General features: G+C 37.7%; 1 protein-coding gene across 8 annotated transcripts; it reads left to right on the forward strand.

Moving 5' to 3' along the window:
• The first annotated feature begins 309 nt into the window (after nucleotides 1-309).
• Nucleotides 310-14,465, forward strand: LOC121985371 (trithorax group protein osa-like). 8 transcript variants are annotated; one of them, XM_042538781.1, is made up of 10 exons: nucleotides 310-554; nucleotides 1,349-1,602; nucleotides 1,691-1,906; nucleotides 2,005-5,860; nucleotides 5,995-6,092; nucleotides 6,296-6,492; nucleotides 6,583-6,665; nucleotides 6,783-6,876; nucleotides 11,029-11,118; nucleotides 13,990-14,465. In XM_042538781.1, exons 2-7 carry the CDS (start codon nucleotides 1,396-1,398, stop codon nucleotides 6,650-6,652), a joined length of 4,644 nt encoding a protein of 1,547 aa, XP_042394715.1. In that variant the 5' UTR covers nucleotides 310-554; nucleotides 1,349-1,395; the 3' UTR covers nucleotides 6,653-6,665; nucleotides 6,783-6,876; nucleotides 11,029-11,118; nucleotides 13,990-14,465. The 8 variants fall into 8 exon arrangements, with proteins under 8 accessions (XP_042394715.1, XP_042394714.1, XP_042394718.1 ...); XM_042538780.1 differs by having other exon boundaries at nucleotides 14,028-14,465; XM_042538784.1 differs by having other exon boundaries at nucleotides 11,029-11,084; nucleotides 14,028-14,465.
• The last annotated feature ends 4,437 nt before the right edge of the window (nucleotides 14,466-18,902 follow it).

The following is an 18,902-nucleotide window of genomic DNA, read 5'->3' on the forward strand; positions in this document are numbered from 1 at the left end:
TTTTTATTAAATATCATCTTTTCATCCGACACTTCTATAATTCAATTAAAATTCTAAAATTACCCTCCACTGTTTTTTTTTTGAAAATTCTAAAAAAATCTTTAATTACTAATATTAGTAGAATGGTTGAGTAGTAAAATGACAATATTTTTAAAATTATAAAGTTTTTTTAATCAAAGCTAATCGAGCTGACTCAACTAATGCATCCCTTACAGAAGATCGTAACCGTTTATTGACGATCAAGCAATCTTAATCGTCAGATGTTACGATATAAAAGAGCCTTTAGGGTGAGCACTATAATCCCCACTACTCCGCCTTCTCTCATCTCATCTCCACCGCCTCACGCGGCCCACGCCCTCTCTCAACTTGCCCTCTCTCTCGCCGGTATCTTCGCTACCATACTCCGATCTCGTCAAGCCAACTGCAATCATCTAGATCTCGTCGGTGCATCCTCTCTTCCGCCGGCGGGGACCTTACGCCTTGGTCGCTGCTGGTCTCCAGTCTAGGGTTTTACCGTTCTTTCAGAATTTGGCCTGCCTGCCTACAATCTCGAGGTATCGCTCCTTTCCTTTCTCCCTTCTTCTATTCATTCTGGTTTATGTGAAGGTGCCGCGTCGCTAGTTCTGGCGGGAGTTGTTTTGTCCCTTTTCTAAGAACTTCTGAGTTGCGCTCGAAGTGCTATGCGAACAGGCTGCAGCGTTTGGATCCTGAGATGCTTATGTCTGCGCGGTTTCCTGTTGGTGTGGTGTTTTGGTGGTTGGTTGACTGTTTCTGAACTTCTACTATGGGTTTAACCGCAGACACTACTGGGACAATTCAGCAATTTTCTCATGCTGTGTTCACTTGGAGGGAAGAAATACGGTGTAAATAAGTAAAAATTATAAAAGAAAATAAATGAAACATGTCTGTGTTTTCTAGATGCTGAAACTTTATTTACCTCCCTTTTTCACTGAAATCGAAGAATTGGTGAGGATTAAGTTACTTCCTACTTAGCAAACGCAAAAATTGATTATGCAGTTTTTGTTCTTTTATTTGTTTTCTAAAATCTGTGTACACACTATGCTTTAAATACTTGAAGGCAGCTGCATCATATTTGATTCTATTTCACTGTCTTTTTCCTTACATGTCTTACTGATACTGTTGTTGTTTCTTGCACCAATGGTTGGTTATTAGACGCATGACATGCTTCTCAAGGTAGGGTGACTTAACACTCATTAACTGCCTTGAAAGTTAATGGAGATGATTTTGTATATAAAATTTAATATTGGTGCTTTATGATTTACTTTCACAAACAGGTTTTTTTTATTTGCATGTGCAGTGTGTTACTTCTGAGATTTTGAATTTGCAGGCCAGTTAGCTATCAGTGATCTCAATCTGATTGGCATTATTTGCAGAATGGGTTTCGATAATGAGTGTATAGTGAATATTCAATCCCTTCCTGGTGAATATTTTTGTCCTGTTTGCCGGACACTTATCTACCCTAGTGAAGCTTTACAAACTCAGTGCACCCATTTGTATTGCAAACCATGCTTATCCTACATTGCTGCCACCACACATGCATGCCCATATGATGGATATCTGGTGACTGAAGCAGACTCGAAGGTCTCTTCTTTCCCACAATTTTTTTCTTATGCAAAACCGTAAATAAGTAGCTTTTTTCCTTCTTATAAACACATGTTTTTATGCTCAGCCACTTACTGAATCAAATAAAGCTCTTGGGGAGACCATTGGCAAAGTAGCAGTTAACTGTCTCTATCAAAGGAGTGGGTGTCAGTGGCAGGGAACATTATCTGAATGCATTGCACATTGCAGTAGTTGTACTTTTGGAAATTCACCTGTTGTATGCAATAGATGTGGTACTCAAATTATACATAGGCAAGTGCAAGAGCATACTCAAATATGCCCTGTGAGTCTGGAAATCTTTGTCTTGGTTCTATTTTTTTTTCAAAAAAAGAAAAATCGGTAAACTGGCTGTTATTTTCTTATTTAACGTGCTTAATGCAGGGCTTGCAACCTCAAGCACAACAATTGGATAATAGCCAGGTTCAAGCTTCAGCAACATCTAGCCAAACTGTTCCCCAGGATCCAACCATTACATCTGCAGCTGCTCCTGGATCAACAGCTGGCACAGCTTCTGTGGCCATTCCTGCAGCTGCTTCAGCATCTACTCCAACAGCACCTTCTGCTGCAACTCCTGCTACTGCCTCCGCTATACCTACTATTGCAGCTGCTTCTCAAAGCCAAACCCAAGCCAATATAACTGCCTATGCACAAGCTGCATCGCAACTTCCTACTCAACAATGGTACCAGCAGCAACAATTGCAGCAATATCAACAGTACTATCAGATGTATCCTGGTTATGACCCTTACCAGCAGCATTATCAACAGTATTCCCAGTATCAACAGCAGGCATACCCACAGTATGGGCAACCACAAGCACAAACTCAGCCTGCAATACAAGGACAACAGCAGCCTTCCCTATATGTGCAGCCCCAACCTCAACCTCAACCTCAACCTCAACCTCAACCTCAGGTCCATGCCCAGCCTATAGGTCAGCCCCAACCACTTGCCCAGGCTGCTCAAACACAGCAACAGCAGCCTTTGATGCCAATTCAGCAACCACTTCCTCAGCCTCAATCCCAAGGGCAACCTCAACCTGTTGCACAGCTCACACAAATGCAAGTTCCACAACTTACTGTGCCTGTTCAGCAGCCTTACACACAGATACTCCCACAAACTAATCAGCCACCTCAAGCACAGATAGCAGCTCAGCAATTTGTGCAGCCAACACTGACACAATATGCTCAACCACAACCACCCCAACAGATGCAGGTGCCTCCACTTCAACAACCACTCCAGCCACAGCAACATCCACAATCTCTCCCTCAACAACAAACTCATCCACACACACAACCCCAGGCTCGTCCGACTGCTGTACAACAGCCACCAATGCTACCACAAATGCATCCCCAACATCCTAATGCCCATCAGCAAATGCAACCCCAATCAATTGCACAACCTCAGCATCCATCAAGTCATCCTGTGACAGGGCATCAGTCGTATCAGCAAACCCAATCTGGTGCCCCACCTCAGCGTCCCATGTTCATACAAACCCAACAGGTTGTTCCCCAGCAACCTGTCCAAATGCCAAACCAGTTTCCATCTCAACAACCATCTCAGATGCCTCCACCCTCTGGTTATATGCCAATGCAAGTCCAGCAACAACCAATGCTGCCACCGCAAAGGCCTGCTCATCCTCAGCAACAACCTCATCTTCCAGTTAATCAGCATGGACAACAAAAGCACCAGTATCCTCCAATGCATGCCCAGCCACAGCAACAAGTTTTTCCATCTCAACAGTCTCATGGTCATTTGCTTCCTGGCCAGCAGTTTCCACAAATGATGGTTTCATCGCAACAACAAATGCACCCTCCGGGTCCACAACATATTCAACATGTTACTGCACAAACTCATCCTCATGGTCCACCTGCTCAAGGTATGGCAGCACATCAAACAGCCATGAGACCATTGACAGCGAATACCTTGCCACATCAATCAATCCAACAGTTTCCTGGTGGTCCAGGCAAGCCAGCTCAACCATCTTTAAATCAACAATCACCAAATCATAGCAACTTGACACGTCCTGGCCCTAGTCTGACTGTCACACCCGAGTCAGTAAAGTCTCATCTCTCACAACCTGGTGGCCAAGCAGTTTCAATCCCTTCAGCTGGTCCTCCAAATTCAGGAGTGGTAGACAAAATGGGAATATCTGTGGAACTGACAAATGAATCAGTTGCAAACAGTGCTGATGGAAGGTTTCAAAATGAAATTTCTACCACAACTGACACAAAGATCAATCAGTCAGAGTCAGAAACCGATAAAAAACCTGTTGGTGACAGCAAGGAAAATGATAAACAATCAGAGATGGCTTCAACACTTCCTGAAGAGGAAGGTATAGAGCCTGCTGAGCATAAGTATGGAGACAAGAAGGAAGTGGCTGATTTGGTTGATGGTAACCAGAGACCTGATGCTCCTAATGATGGAAATGCTGGGGAAAATCAAAGCACAGAAGCTAAGCCCGATGAAAAGTGTGGTGCACCATCTGAAGTTCGAGGGTCAAATGTGTCTTCTGATGCTGGTACTCACAAGCATTCCTCTTTAGCTGCTGAACTTAAGGAGTCATCTGGCTTAACTGAAGGCTCACATGCTGGGGAATTTGCTAGTAAAACTAAATCCCAGCAGCTGCCAGCTCCTGAGAGAGGTCATCTGCAACAACCGACTCTTCAAAATGCTGCTCCACCTTATGAAGGAACACATTTCCAGGCTGGTTATCAGGATAGGAGTTCTTCTCAGTTGGCTTGGAATGGTTCGGTTTCTGGTACACGACCTGTTCCTTTATCAGGTCCTTTACCAGGTAAGGAGGGCTACCCAACACAGCAAATTCCCTATGGCCATCCTTCAAATGCAACAGCTGCAACCACTAGATTCTCAGCACCTGATAGAATGTTGCCCCATCATATTCCACATCCTGGGGCTAATCAAGATAGAAGATCCCAGGAAACTCTGCCATATCAAATTCAGGCGCCTGGACAAAATATAGCATCTGGCCAGATGAGGCCCCCTGGCCAGAATTTTCCTGAACACCTTTCTCTTCAGGGGCAGCCTTCAGTTGTACAAGAGTCATTTAGATCTTCAACTGGACAACCATATGGTGGTGGTTATCATTCTGATGCACATCATGATGGCCCTCCTGGTCCAGGGGTTCCCCCCTCAGGTAGACTTGCTGGGCATGTTGGATTTCCACAGCATGGGGGGTTTCCAGAACAGGCATTAGCTCCTCAAGGACAAGGTCAAAGTCATATGTCTCAGCCACATTCTGGTGTTAGAGTCTCACAGCATCCTCAGCACGTGCCCAACTCTGGAGCTTTTAATACTTCGAGTCTGATGCCAAGAGGACCTCTATTTCATCTTGAAGATCGTGGAGGTCCCTCTCATCTTGGACCATCAAATGCTTTGGAATCTGAAATGTATGACACAAGGAGGCCTGGTTTTTCAGATGGCAGATCAGATCTACTGGGAAAGTCCAATCTTATTAAAGCTAATGGGATTCCAGGAAAAATGCAAGTTGATAACATGCATGATCCTGCTTTTGCTCTTGGATTGACTGAAGACAGATTCAAGCCATTCCCTGATGAAAGATTCCGACCATTACCGGAGGACGGAATGCCAAGACATTTTCCACTTGATCCTGGCAGACATAATGCAGGTCGTAGAGAATTTGAAGAAGATTTAAAACAATTTCCTAGGCCAGCCCATTTAGATTCTGAAGGTCTGCGGAACTTTGATAGTTACAATTCATCAAGGCCCCTTGATAGAGGCTGGCAGCAGACTGGTCCTGACATTAGGCCTTTTGACAGACCATTGCCTAGGCCCGATGGAATTCCTGGTCCTTTCGCCACAGGCCAAACTGGTTCTTTCCCAGCTAGTAGGCCTGGTCTGGAAAATCATATGATGGATATGTTGGAAACACGTAGGCCTCCTGGCCCCCATGATGAGTTTGATCGCCATATGGACATACTTCCTCCAATACGTAGCCCTGTTAGAGATTTTGGTGCTCTTCCATCCAGTAGGTTTGGAACAACTGGTAAGCCGCGCTTGGGGGATATTGATTCTAGGGAGTTACATGGATTTACTGAAAGATCAAAACCTTTCCATGCCTCATCAGATTTATCTGCTGGTTCTTTCCGTGATAGTAAAATTTCAATGCCATCTATGCTAGGTTCTGGGCCAATGCCTGGTCGATTTCTAAGAGAGATTCCTGATGGTTCTAGAAGTTTCCAGATGGAACAATTTGAATCAGGTATTTTCAATATCAGCTATCTGGATGATGATAATTTCACATCAACCTACACTAGATTTTTTTCCTAGCTTTCCATGTAAATTTTTGGAAAATGTTTATTCAGTTTTAAAATCTCTCTTGTAATTTTTGTGCAGGGGAACCATTCAATCAGGGTCGCATGCCCACCGGTGATCCTAGTTTTGGTGGCATTCATGGTCGTGATTTTCCAAATGAAGCTGCACCATTTAACATTGTGAGCCATTTCTTGAATGCTATTCACCTTTTGGGGAAAATATTTCATTGTCAATGATATCTTTCCCAATTTCCATCATACTATTTAGTACGCCTGTCATACTATTTAGCACACCTGTTTTACATGTTTGTAATTTCTGACCATGGTACTTCTTGTAGAATATCATTTTGCTTTTAACTTTTCAAGTGGATTTTTGTTGCCAGCATAATGTACGAGGTGACATGGAGGCCTTTGAGTTGTTAAAGAAGAGGAAACCTGGGACTATGGGATGGTGTCGCATATGCAGTATTGATTGTGAAACAGTGGAAGGGTTGGATTTACATGCACAAACCAGGGAGCACCAAAAGATGGCTCTGAATATGGTGTTAGCTTTCAAGAGAGAGGCCAACATGAAGAATAGGTTGCCCATTTCTGTCAAAAAGAAACTATAAGCAAGTCGGATCTTCTATTGCACTGAGTCTGATAATCTGATTTCTTGTGTTTTCTATAGAATCTCTGAGAATGTTACACCCCGCGAAGGGAAGAACAAAAGGAAAGATTTTGGAAAACCATTGAAATGAAAGAACCATCATGGTAGTTTGCTATCTAATATTATTGATCTTTACCGATTATGCAAGTGAAGCTTTGTTTGAAGCATGTGAAATATTTTAGGTACATTCTAATTGTTTGTTCTTATGAATTTCTTTTCAGGTTACTACTGTATTGGAAATGCTTTTTTTGTCTGAAGTTGAATCTTCCAGTTGGAGATTGTTGACAAACTCTAGTTGTAGAACTTCATCCAATGGTCGTGTTTGTCGTTTTACAGATTTATACTATCTTTCCTTCTGTTATTGTACCTTTTCTATTCTAAATACGCTGACTTTTATTTTATCTTACTTTATTTTTAGCTGTCTTTTGCTATATTTTTAAAAAAATTTGGATGTGTTTGCATGCTCTCTAGAACAACGGTTCTCATTTAGATCTTTGCATGCTCTCTTGGACATCAACAACCATTTTAAGTAAAGGTCTATTTGGGCATGTCCTTATCATAATTAATCTTTCCAATCATTTTTCCTTCAGCAACAGGTCTAATTCAGCAGTTTATATTAGTTACCTGTAGCAAAACTTTTCTTTTTGGACTTGTGAGTAGCAGGTTTATTAATTTAACTTAAAAGGAACTGTATTGATTTTAGGTAGTTTTTATACATCAATCACGTGATAAATTGCAAATGTAACTAGTCAAATTCAGTTGTGGGTATTATCCTGTATTGGCACTCTTTTCCTCTGGGAGTAACCTGTTCTTGCCTGGTATTTTATACCTGTAATCAAACAAAGACCTGTACCTTCTGCTCAGTGCTAGGCAAATATAAATTTAGGTTTGGGCCAAGAACTCATTGACGTACTTGGATTTGAGGCTGATTCTTCATGATGCAGGGGCATTGCTACCTGACCATCTTATGGGTGCCCTAGTATGAGATATTTTACCTCTTACCTTAGGTATCATTTTAAGCTCTGAATTGATTTAAAGACTATCACTTGCAGTAGCACATGCCTAGAAGAAGCAATGCAAGGAGACATGCAAATTATAACCAATAATATATATGCAAATTTGGTTGATCATGCTATGAGTTTCACATTATAAGAGCATTGAATATGCACCAAACTTACATATGTAGTTGGTTAGATAATATCAGTTCTCATTATGCATCTAAGTGTTATTCATTTTTATTCTACAATATTCCTTTTTGTGCTATACATAGGTTTTTTATATTTTCTATAATTATATGCCTTTTCTTAGACTTGACCAAGGCTTTGTGGTGTGCGAGTGTTTAATGCTTTGCCAAATACAAAGGTTCAATTCATTGACGCACCCAGAGACTTTAGTAACTTGCAGTGGCCAACTCAAGATTCAGAACGCTTAGATTTTTGTAGAGGAACAGTGCAAGAGTTTTCAGTTCTTTTAGAACATGCAGTATCTCTAAGTGGTCATTCACTATAATTTTTTTTGCATTCTTGGATCTCGGTTTAGTTTTGAAGTGATTATGGGCCCCATCCAAATTACATTATTTCATGTTTACAAATAGTTTCCTTTAGATTTATCGTGTAGTATGAAATCGTCTTTTGATCGCGATTGCAATAATTGGGGCTTGTATGATTGTTGACAACAATTATTAGTTAAGTTCCTTCTTGAAATTGTGCCGAGCATTGAAGTTTTGAGGAGATCAATTTTTTGTGTTATGTTATTTGTTGTTTTCACTTTTGGAAGTTTATGTTTATATTAATTTTACATTTGCATGCACAGTTCTTTTAAATTTCTTGATATATATTTTTTTTTCTTGATTTACTTCTTTTAGCCTCCAAGAAAGAAACCCATCTTGATGGTATTGGATAATAAATCCCGGAAAATGATCTTGAACAAATAGGACTTTGACTGTTTGACATCTTTATCTCAATGTTGGCTTTGCCACCACCTCTAATGATTTAACCCAACCATGACTTTTTCCTGTTGCTTGAAATATTTTTTACTCTCTAGGTCAAAATTACAACAACAAATCAACAATAACAACCAAACTTATCCGGTGGGGTCATTAAGTTGCCAACCAACGTTGAATTCAGGCAAATGTTCAATGTGTAGGATCGAAAAGAATTTAGATATTTCCATAATTGTATGATATTGTCCACTTTGGGCTTAAGTCCTCATGATTTTGCTCTTGGGCTCTATCCAAAAGGTCTCATGCCAATGGAGATATCTTTTCTCTTATAAACCTATGATCTTTCCCATGTGTTTTCAATGTGGGACTATGTTTGCAACCTTGCAACTTCAACAATTCCTCCTCAAACAAAGGACCATAGGCTTTGCACGTCCAATTCTTGACCCACTAGGTCTTCCTGTCCCTCGGTCCACCCGACCTATTAGGACTTCCTTGTCTAGCTGCAACTAAGACTTCCTACCTAGTGTCTGGTTCTCTTGATCCGAACATAAGAGCCCCCACTTTCTTTGTTCGAGGTCAGTATTGTACACACATGGCTCAATCAGACCATAGTTCTTGTGCACAGCCGGCGATTAAATCTTCTGGCAGTCCGGGCTTTGATACCAATTGTAGGATCGAAAAGAATTTAGATATCTCCACAATTATATGATATTGTCCACTTTGTCCTAAGCGCTCATGATTTTGCTCTTGGACTCTATCCAAAAGGTCTCATGTCAATGGAGATATTTTTTCTCTTGTAAACCCATGATTTTTCCTACGTGTTTTCAATGTGGGATTATGTTTGCAACCTTGCAACCCCAACACAATGAATGTATTCATCAAATTCTATAGGTTGATATTCTTTAAAATTCAAGAAAGTTTGAAGTCTATAGGAAAACGTTTCTGTGACTAGGGATTTAATCTCTGGTCTGCGGAAGCACACCTTAGTTCACTTAGCAGTCATAGCTACTAGACCTGTAGATAGGTTTGCCCTATCTTGACTTAAATTACAGCAATAAATATATTGAAAACTGATATGTAACATGTTTCTTTCCATATTAAATATGAGATGGCTAATTTCACCAGCTTGGTTCAGTTGGTTTATGCAAAAAAATTCTAGTTATACAGCTTGCCAAAAGTGATTTTTCAATTATTATTTGTCATGAATGTTGACATCTGTTCTCTGTCAGATGTCTCCACTTTTAAAACATACACAAATTGTTGGATAGTTTCTTCATCAAGAGGAGTACAGTCATAAGGAAAGAGATCATTTTTTGGTCAGAACAGAAAATATTATACATCACTCCAGTTATCTAGTTTGGAAATTTATGTATTCACTTTTGTGATTGTGAAGAAATCATTGATGCATAATCTGCTTTACATAGCAAACATTGTTGGACTGTATGTTGCATAAAAGAAGTCAGTTTTCATGCTTAAATAATGTTATTCACTTCGCTCTGGGATAATACATTTTCTAATTTGGTCTATCTGCAGAGCTGTGTCAGGACATACTATATTTTAGATATGATTAATTTTAAATCATGCTAATCATAAATGTTTAGTAAAGTCAAATTTTCAAGCTTATGAGATAGGAACCTTCCAGTTTCCTTCAAATATGACAATTCCTTATTTTCCTTCATGTTAAACTCATTATTTTTTTGCTCCCCTTCCCATGTCTGGCTCATTTAGAAAATTGCAAGGTAGAGAAAGGAGATTGAAGGAAAGGAAGGTATTGTGAATTGAAAGGAGTATTTAATATGGAGATTGAAAGAGAAGACATGGGAAATGAAAATACAAATCAACCAAGGTTCCCTTTGTTTTGTGAAAAAACATTGTGCTGTCTATATCACACTTGAAGAATATTTCATCCAAACGACTCTGAACCTTATGTTTAACGGGGGTCAAGTTATTTATTTTGGTAAAACAATCATATTGCCTATGGCATTGCGCTTTAAATCTAGTAATGCAGACCTCGTATATAGAAAATTCTATATAGCTAATTCTCAAACACAAATTTAGCTAACTAATATTTTGAAAAATACCTTGGGAAATTCATCTTTCAGCGATATCTTTTGGTGGTAGGGAGCAGTTTTACTGAGATGTCAAGAGTGTGTATGCAACTATGAGGATCTTTTGATTGTAACCATATTTAGGTTAAGGTGAGAATGATGAACAAGCTGTGTGTTTTTTTTTTTTTTTTGCTATTTTTAGTGTTTAGTGTACCTTGTTAGTCGAATCTATAATCTTTTTCTAAATAGTGAGAACATTTACTATTACAAATTTGTTTAACATGGTCTTGCGTATCTTTTTCGTTTCCCAATATCAACAATTGTAAATTGTTGTGATCATTTAATACACATTTGTTTAAAGAAGTTCTGCAAATCCTTATCTTTCCTTTCCTGGTATAGGCATCTCTATGGTTTGATACTTTTGAAACTGGCTGGGTTAAATTGTGACCTTGGTTTATTGCTTTGTGGTATCTGCAGTTTGGAGGGTGCTATTAGTTCAGACATTGAATTCTTGAGATTCCCTGGACTTCAATGTGATGATCTCGACTTCCACATCATTTGATCTATGTTGGTTATTTCCATGCTTTCTTCTCTTGATACTTATATTTGTTTGGTTTTAAGAAATTCATCCTTCTGCTGTCCTTTTCCTAGTTTCTATTTTAATCCCTATGATTTTTTTTTCATGTTAAATCCCATTGATTGCCTTCTTATTATTACTTTTTTTAGTTGAGATTTGTCCATCTCTAATAACTTTTCGGTTCAACAATATGAACTTCTTATACTGGTACATTTGTACATATTCAGAACTAGGAGTAGGATCATCTACATTTGACCATGTCATTTAGTTTTTAGATACCATTCTAACCAATAAGAAACAAGAAAATGAAAATTTTATTAGGATTTAATCTAATCATCATTAGGAAACATATAGCTACTATTGATTCTATAGCTCTCTGAAACTTCTATTTAATTAATCATGCAGTTGTGCATATGGTATCTCACTTTTTAATTTTTAGAATTTTGTACTTAGACGTTGGCGATGCAAAAAATGCAAGAGATTAAAATGTATAGATGAGTAGGTATGTTTTTAGGAGACAAACTAGTTTTGGAAAAGGTTTCCTTCGAAGGGAAAAATATACTTGCAATAATGCATTGAACAGGCTCTTGGTCCATTTCTCAGCTCTTCTTCCTTTCTGTTTCCAATTTACCCCTTCATTTGTTACTCTTGTGGGTCTTTTGTTTCATGCTCCCTCTTCCCTTAGTTCACTGACGCTTTATTTCAGTGTTAATGAATTTCTATAATTCATGTCTAAATTGATATTTATTTGATAGAGTTGCATTGATGGACTTCTTCTTTGCCTATTTGAGACTGGGCTCATCAGATTCTATCAGCCAATATGAGAAAAAACAAAGACAACTAGCTTTTGTCCCTGTTATAAAGGCCGTGTAACTAGTAATAATGATAATTATAAATAATGACCTCGCTTTAGAAAAAGAAAAAAAAATGCAATTATCTGCTAGTGGTGAATGCCTCTTATTCTAGGAAATGGTTTCTGTAATAGTCAGTTATGTTTTATGGCTTAGGCTACTGTAATTAACTATACAAGCGATGAGCTATAAGATAGGAATGCCTTATTGATGTAGAAAGGTTACTGGTGGCTGGAAGGCCCAGGGAGTGGCAATACGGTCTACTTACATGACTTTTTTAGTTGACCTGGATGACTCCACTTGTTATTACTTATTTTTGACTCAATATAGTTGACCTGATATCTCCAAGATTTGTATAGAACTCAATGATTATTATAAGTTCTATTTACCTGACATCAAATACCAAGGGCTATTAGTACTTCCAGTCTATATTTGTTATCTAATAAAGATGCTTGGTTTTGATAAGTTAGCTGCAAACATCAGAAAACTATTACAACTATATAGGCAAATTAACTATCTATATGTTAAGGAATCTGAAACTTGCAACTTACGTTTCAAAAACATGAGGCATTTTATATGTTGTTGAACTTATTGTGGTTATTGATCAATCTAAACCATATTGTCTTTTTTAGAATGGTTTTACTAGCTTATAAGTTATCTAGTTGGAAACTCTTAGCTCCATTGCATGGCTTTGGTAGGCAAGGGAGTATGTGCTATTTAATTTTGAGAAACCTTTGGAACTTGCCTTGTTATTGCATAAACTTTTACATGGAATCTGTCTGCGGAGGTAACGAGGAGCCCGTGTAATGGAAATTAGAGAAGGGAATTCGCTTAATTTTCTGACTGGAGATGAACCTAATGGAGACCAATAGATTGTAATATGGTTCCTACGTGAAAAAAATAGAAATAAATGTTTACTTCTATCCAAATTCTTGGATACAAGCATATAGAGATCTGCATACACAAAGGGGGGAAATAAAATTAGGCCCAGAATTAATGCTCTGCTTTCTTACGACTTTTTATGAGACTTGAGGTTCAATAGATAAATCACTTCCCTTTTCTATTCCTAATCTGTTGCTTGGCTATGATAGTCGTGTTTTTTTTATTAAATCGGATCAAGATTATTCTGACAGATAAGAGTAGATTTTAATTTGAGGTCCCCTGGTTTTTGTTGTTTTAGTTCATCCAATATTTCAATTGGCATTTCCAATGGTGGCTTTTTTCATTGTGATTGGATTTTTGTGTGTTTTCTAGATGGTGTAACTATATCCTGCATGTTATTACCGTCGTTTAAATTATGCGGAGGCACAATTTAGTCGTGCACCGCGAATTCCTTCTGCAATTTTAGCCCATTATAAATTAGGAGAAGCGTACTCATTCAATCTTTGAATTCTGGCGACAACATGCAAATATTTTTCTTTATTTTCTGAACTGATCTGTTGAGCTCATTCATTCTTTGTCCTTTTAAAGATAATAAGACATTTACAAAGGGTTTGGGCGGGGGTAAATCCTAAGAAAAGGTATCTTCTTAGACCAACTGCCTTGTGTACATGGTGGATTATGCTGATGTCTTAGTAAAAGAAATATGTTCCTTGCGAATCCACATTAGCTAAAATGTACTATGAATCGTGTATCTTCATGAAATTTTGTAGATGAATATAACCTAATGGGCATTGTTTGACAAGAAAGTATTGGTGGACATGTTTTATTTTATAGTTGCTTGAGTAATTTTGAAACCAAACTAACCTATAGTGGAAATTTAAAAATTGAAATTGAATCAGGGTTGAAGTAGAACGAACTTTATTATGTTGAAAGATATTAAAATAATATTCTAAAACCTCTGCAAATATATACACAACACATTCATTTACATACCTAGGCACGTATGTGTACGTAAGTATTGTATCCATTCAGATTTCTATATGTACCATTGGTTTAAATTGCTTTAAAAAAATGATACTCTTCCTGTTGCGTTTTAACGATAATGCCCAACATGTTTCGCCAATGAAGAAGACAGCGCTTGTGATGATGCTGTGGCTTGACTGCAGAATCCCCTGGCTGACAGCTGCCCCTCAAGAATTCCCCAAGCAAAATTGAAGTGCGAGGTATTGCTACACGCTCGGGCTATTCATCTCGCACTATTATGGACGGTTGGATCGCTGCTTCTCGGTCTAAAGCTGAGTCGGGGGGGTTTTCAGCTGGAAGTCATGGAATTGAAGCTGTTGTAGTAGCAACGGTAGTGGCATAACGATGCACACTTGGGTTGGGGAGATCTGTTAGGGGTCGAGGAAGTTGGTGTACAAGTGAGTGGAAGATGGGATAGGGGTTAAGGAAGCTGGTGTACAAATACTCTGCATTACATTCTGCAGTGGAATTGGGGAAGCAATGAGAGGACTGCATCGTGTATTGGCTATATTTGGCTTTCGTGACGTGAGCTACATCCCCATCTATTTATGTATATGTTTTTATTTTTCTTTTGTTGATTATTTGTGAGCGTTTAAGTAAGTCGTTGGTATATTGATTTCTAACAAAAATTAAAAGTGTACCCTTTTAGGTTTTTTTTTATAAAAAAACAAACATATATTTATTTCAAAAATATTTGTTTAATGTTTCTGTATGGTAGGGTGATTATAATAATATAGAGATCAATTTTTGGTAAGTGTATGTTATTGGGGAATTATAGAGAACTTGTAATTTATCTATTTTTATATAAGCCGGAGGCGGTTTGTGAGGAACGTTTGGAATGGAATGAGAGTAATCAATTATTATAATATATCATAATTATTATAATTTGCAGCAATTATTAATACTAATTTTAAATTAATTTCAAATAATTTAAAATAATTTTAGTTAAATTATTTATTTGTAATATATTAGTAAGAGTCTTTATAGTAATTTTGATTAAGTTGAGTGGAGACAAGTCCATCACTAAAAATATATTTTGTTTACTACAACATTTTAAATCATTTTCAAAATTAAAATTAAAATTTAATAACTATAACAGTATGTACTCTTGGCTTAGTTTAGAAGATTTAATTCTTATTAATAAAGCATTTAATTCGTAACTAAAATTTTCATTACATTAATTTGATTTCGACTTAACATATTATGTAAAATCATTGATTTGTTTTGATAACCATTATATTTTATATATGTAGTTAAATTAGTGTATTTATTTTTAATAATTTAAACCTTAAGTTATAATAAATTTTTATTATTTAATTTTAAGTGTATAAAAATTAAGATTATTAATTCAATGATGTCTTAGCTAGTCAAACTCGAGTAGGGTGTTTTTATGTGGCGTCTATGTAGTGTTTTGACGTGGTTGACGAATAGTTTAAGTTAAATTTATTATGCATTTATAATATGTATATCTAGTGTGAGCTTAGAAAGATTATGAGGAAATTATTATCTAGTAAGGGAGAAGATTTTGAGTGCATTATGCCTCAAGTGGTTAAGTTTGACAAAGAACAAAATGGATCTAGGTTGGAGAGCTTAATGCATCTAGGTATTGGAGTTTCCTAAGGAGGTAGACTCTACGAGAATGAGCATGGGATGATTGTTAGTTTGATGACTTAATTTGAAGCACAAAAACAAGGTAAACTCGAAGGTAAAACAAAGGATCAAAAGGCCTAATGGGATGGACTAAAGAGTGTCGAGCATCAACGACTCTTCAAGGAACAATAGGTTCTAGGTGATAAGCAAATTCAATCCACTAGAGGTGGACATTAATTGTCTTGGAAGACAAATATAATCTCTTTATTTAAAAATAGAATGTTTTTATTTTAGCTTCCATCAACTAGATTTATGTTCTAGATAATTGGACTAGGTTTCAATGGATTAAACTTTTGATTATTAACTCATAATGACTATCTGTGTCATTTTATTTGGTTAAAGCATGTTTTCAATTGATTTCAGGTGTTTGTAAATTAGTCATTCGTAGATAAGACTACTATCTTAGTTGTTAGAGTCGAGTGGATGTTTGAGAGTCAACTAGATGGATTTTTTAGATGAACGCTAAACTACTCATTAGTAGATGAGGTTGCTACTTTATGATTTAATCAACTAAGGAGGTTTCAAGTTGAGTAAAGTCATACATAAGTAGCCATTGAAACCTATCTTTATACAGACTTAAGGTCATATAGGGGCAAAGGGACCTCAAAACATAATACTCATATAACTCAAATGACACTTAAATATTCTCGTTCTTTCTATCTCTAAGTACTTCTGATGAATTGTAGAGCTTGAAAAGCTTCTGTTTTTGTGAAATTTTAGCTCTTCAATTTTTTTTTTCCGTGCTTATATTGTCTAAGCAGTAGAAGGGGAGCTTTAGCAAAAAGTAAAGCAGATTCAAATTGCAAAAAAAATCTTTTGTAATACAGAATAAAATATATTTAATATGGTATGATTCTTCCTCGAGATCTAGTATTGATGGAAATTTTATATACCGGATTATCTTCTAGAATGGAGATGATCTGGTAGTTCTTTTTAAGGAGTGATAATGTACCTGATGAATTAGTAGACTATGAAATAAAATCATATCTCAGATTAATATGCACGCAAGCCTCATGTTTCTAAAAAGTTTTTTTTTTTTTTTTTTTTTTTTTTTTGGCCTTTTGCAAAAGAACAAAGTATCATTCCCAGGTTAGCACATCCAATGCATACCCACAAAGCGCGAGTCCACTATGCGTAATGTAGGATCAGAGTAAGCATTAGAGTTGGTGAATACGTGTTTTACTTTTTTCAAAAAATATGAGAGATAAATGCAGTAGAATTAAAAGAACACAAATAATTTTAAGACATTTTCTTTTTATTTGGTGGTGACTATTAGTCCAAGGTCTAGGGAGGTAAATGAGTCGAATCGAGTTGAACAGTATTAGGTTCGAGTTCAGCTCGTTTAAGTTATATTCGGGCTCGAGCTGGGCTCGACTTCGAATCGAGCTTTTATCACAAGGCTCGAGCTCGGCTCGTTTTAGAATTATCAAGCTCGCGAATAGTTCGAGCTCGGCTCATTATTAGCTCGATTATCAAAGTTAACGAGTCTAACTCGTTAAGTAAGCTCGGGCTCGTTTTCGGACTCGTTTAGAGCTCGTTTTGGTTCATTTTAAAGCTCATTTTAAGGCTCATTTTAGAGCTCATTTTTTTTGGCTCGTTTTAGAGCTCGTTTTTAAAGCTCGGTTTAAGGCTCGGTTTAAGGATCGTTTTTTGGCTCGCGAGCCTATAAACAAACATGTTTGCGAGCTCACGAGCCGAATATCCTTAAGCTCGATCTCGGCTTGATAAAACTGTCGAGCTCGAAATCGAGCTCGAGCTCGGCTCGATAAGATAAACGAACGAACTCGAACGAGTTTTTTACCGAATCGAGCTCCGAATAGCTCGCGAACCGTTTGGTTCATTTACATCCCTACCAAGGTCTATATTCATTGAGTACTTTTATTGAGAAATTCAATAAAGCATCAAGAATTATAAAATTTTAAATATAGGACAATAAATAAATTATACCGACAATAGATTGTTGGATCGCAACAGCCGACTAGAAGATGGGTTGAATAGCCTGCAAAAATAAAAACACAACCCTTCTCGACTTTTCTTAAATTAACACTTGCAAAAGAAATGAAGGCAATAAATAGAAAGAAGAGGCAAGAAGATTTTTACTTGGTTACAATCGAGGAGGTTGTTAATCCAAGGAGTGGAATGCACCAGAATATCTTCTTCAGGTGGAGAAGCTTCTTACAGTAGTGAAAGCGTAAAAAGAAAGAAGCTAAGCTTTAAAGGAAGCACACAAGTGTTGGAATAACAATTCTTGAGATGATTGAAAGGTTCTGAATCAAGGTTGTATTTATAACCTTGGTTGGGGCGCCCAGAAGGGTTCCGGATATCCTGGGGGGATAAAATTTTATCCCCTGCGCACGGATCTCGGTTTGACCGAGATCCCGATATAATTTCGGTCCGGGCGCTCGGAAGCCCAAAGTCAATAGGAGTTGACTTGTTTGGTTCGGGCCCTTTGCTCCGGGTCCACTCGTCTCGGTCCGGGTCTTCCACTTCGGTTCCGTTCGCTTGGGTGATCTCTGCCATCCGGAATAGGGCTCACCCGAACCCAACTTCCGATCTTCTCGAGCAAGCTTCCGCTCCGGCTTCTCGTCACTCGGAATCGTCGTGTGCTTCCTTTTCGTCCGCCAGCGTACTCATCCGCAGTCTTTGTCCCTCAGTCGCACCCCGTGCCGACCTTTTCGCTAGCTGCGTCTCTTTCTCCCCGAGCAGTCTTCCGCTCTGGCTTCTCGCCCCTCGGAACCACCGCACGCTTCCTTCTTGTCCGTTGGTGTACTCTTCCACAGCGCCTCGTCCCTCGGACGCACCGCGTGCCGTCCTTCTCGCTAGCTGCATCTTCCGCTCGACTACTTGTGCTCCTAAGCTCCTGCACACTTAGACACAAGGTTAAAAATACACAGGACCTAACTTAACTTGTTGATCACACCAAAACAACCTTGGGGTTCCAACAATTTCCCCCTTTTTGATGTGAGCAACCCAAGTTAAGTTAGGGTAAATAGACATAAAAAGTAAACTAACTAATTTTGCAAATAAAGTGTAAAACGATAGAAAATTTAAATTTTGGTCTACCTCCTCCTACACTTATACTTTTCCTCCTCCCCCTTTAATCACATAAAAATTGGGGTCCCGGAAAAAAAAAAAATCTAAGGGTTAAAACTTAGAAAAATTTGAAAATAATTTCAATGATTAAAAATTTCTAAGTTAGTAAAATTCTAAGTTAGAAAATTTACAAAGGAAATATTAAAAATTTCTAACTTAAATTTTTGAATTTTTTAAGTAAAAACTTTAGGTAAGAAAATTTTCTGAAACAAAAATTTAAGCAATAATTTCTAGTTTTCGGAATAAATTATAACTTATGTAAAAATATTTTTTTA

Source organism: Zingiber officinale, chromosome 5B, assembly GCF_018446385.1.
Source record: "Zingiber officinale cultivar Zhangliang chromosome 5B, Zo_v1.1, whole genome shotgun sequence".
NCBI lineage: Eukaryota > Viridiplantae > Streptophyta > Magnoliopsida > Zingiberales > Zingiberaceae > Zingiber > Zingiber officinale.

Bases quoted from the DNA above. Each gene is read 5' to 3' on its own strand.
- LOC121985371 (XM_042538779.1), top strand. From the start codon at position 1,396: ATGGGTTTCGATAATGAGTGTATAGTGAATATTCAATCCCTTCCTGGT. The intron at 1,603-1,690 runs GTCTCTTCTTTC...TTTTATGCTCAG, and splicing joins TGACTGAAGCAGACTCGAAG to CCACTTACTGAATCAAATAA. The intron at 1,907-2,004 runs GTGAGTCTGGAA...TGCTTAATGCAG, and splicing joins AGCATACTCAAATATGCCCT to GGCTTGCAACCTCAAGCACA.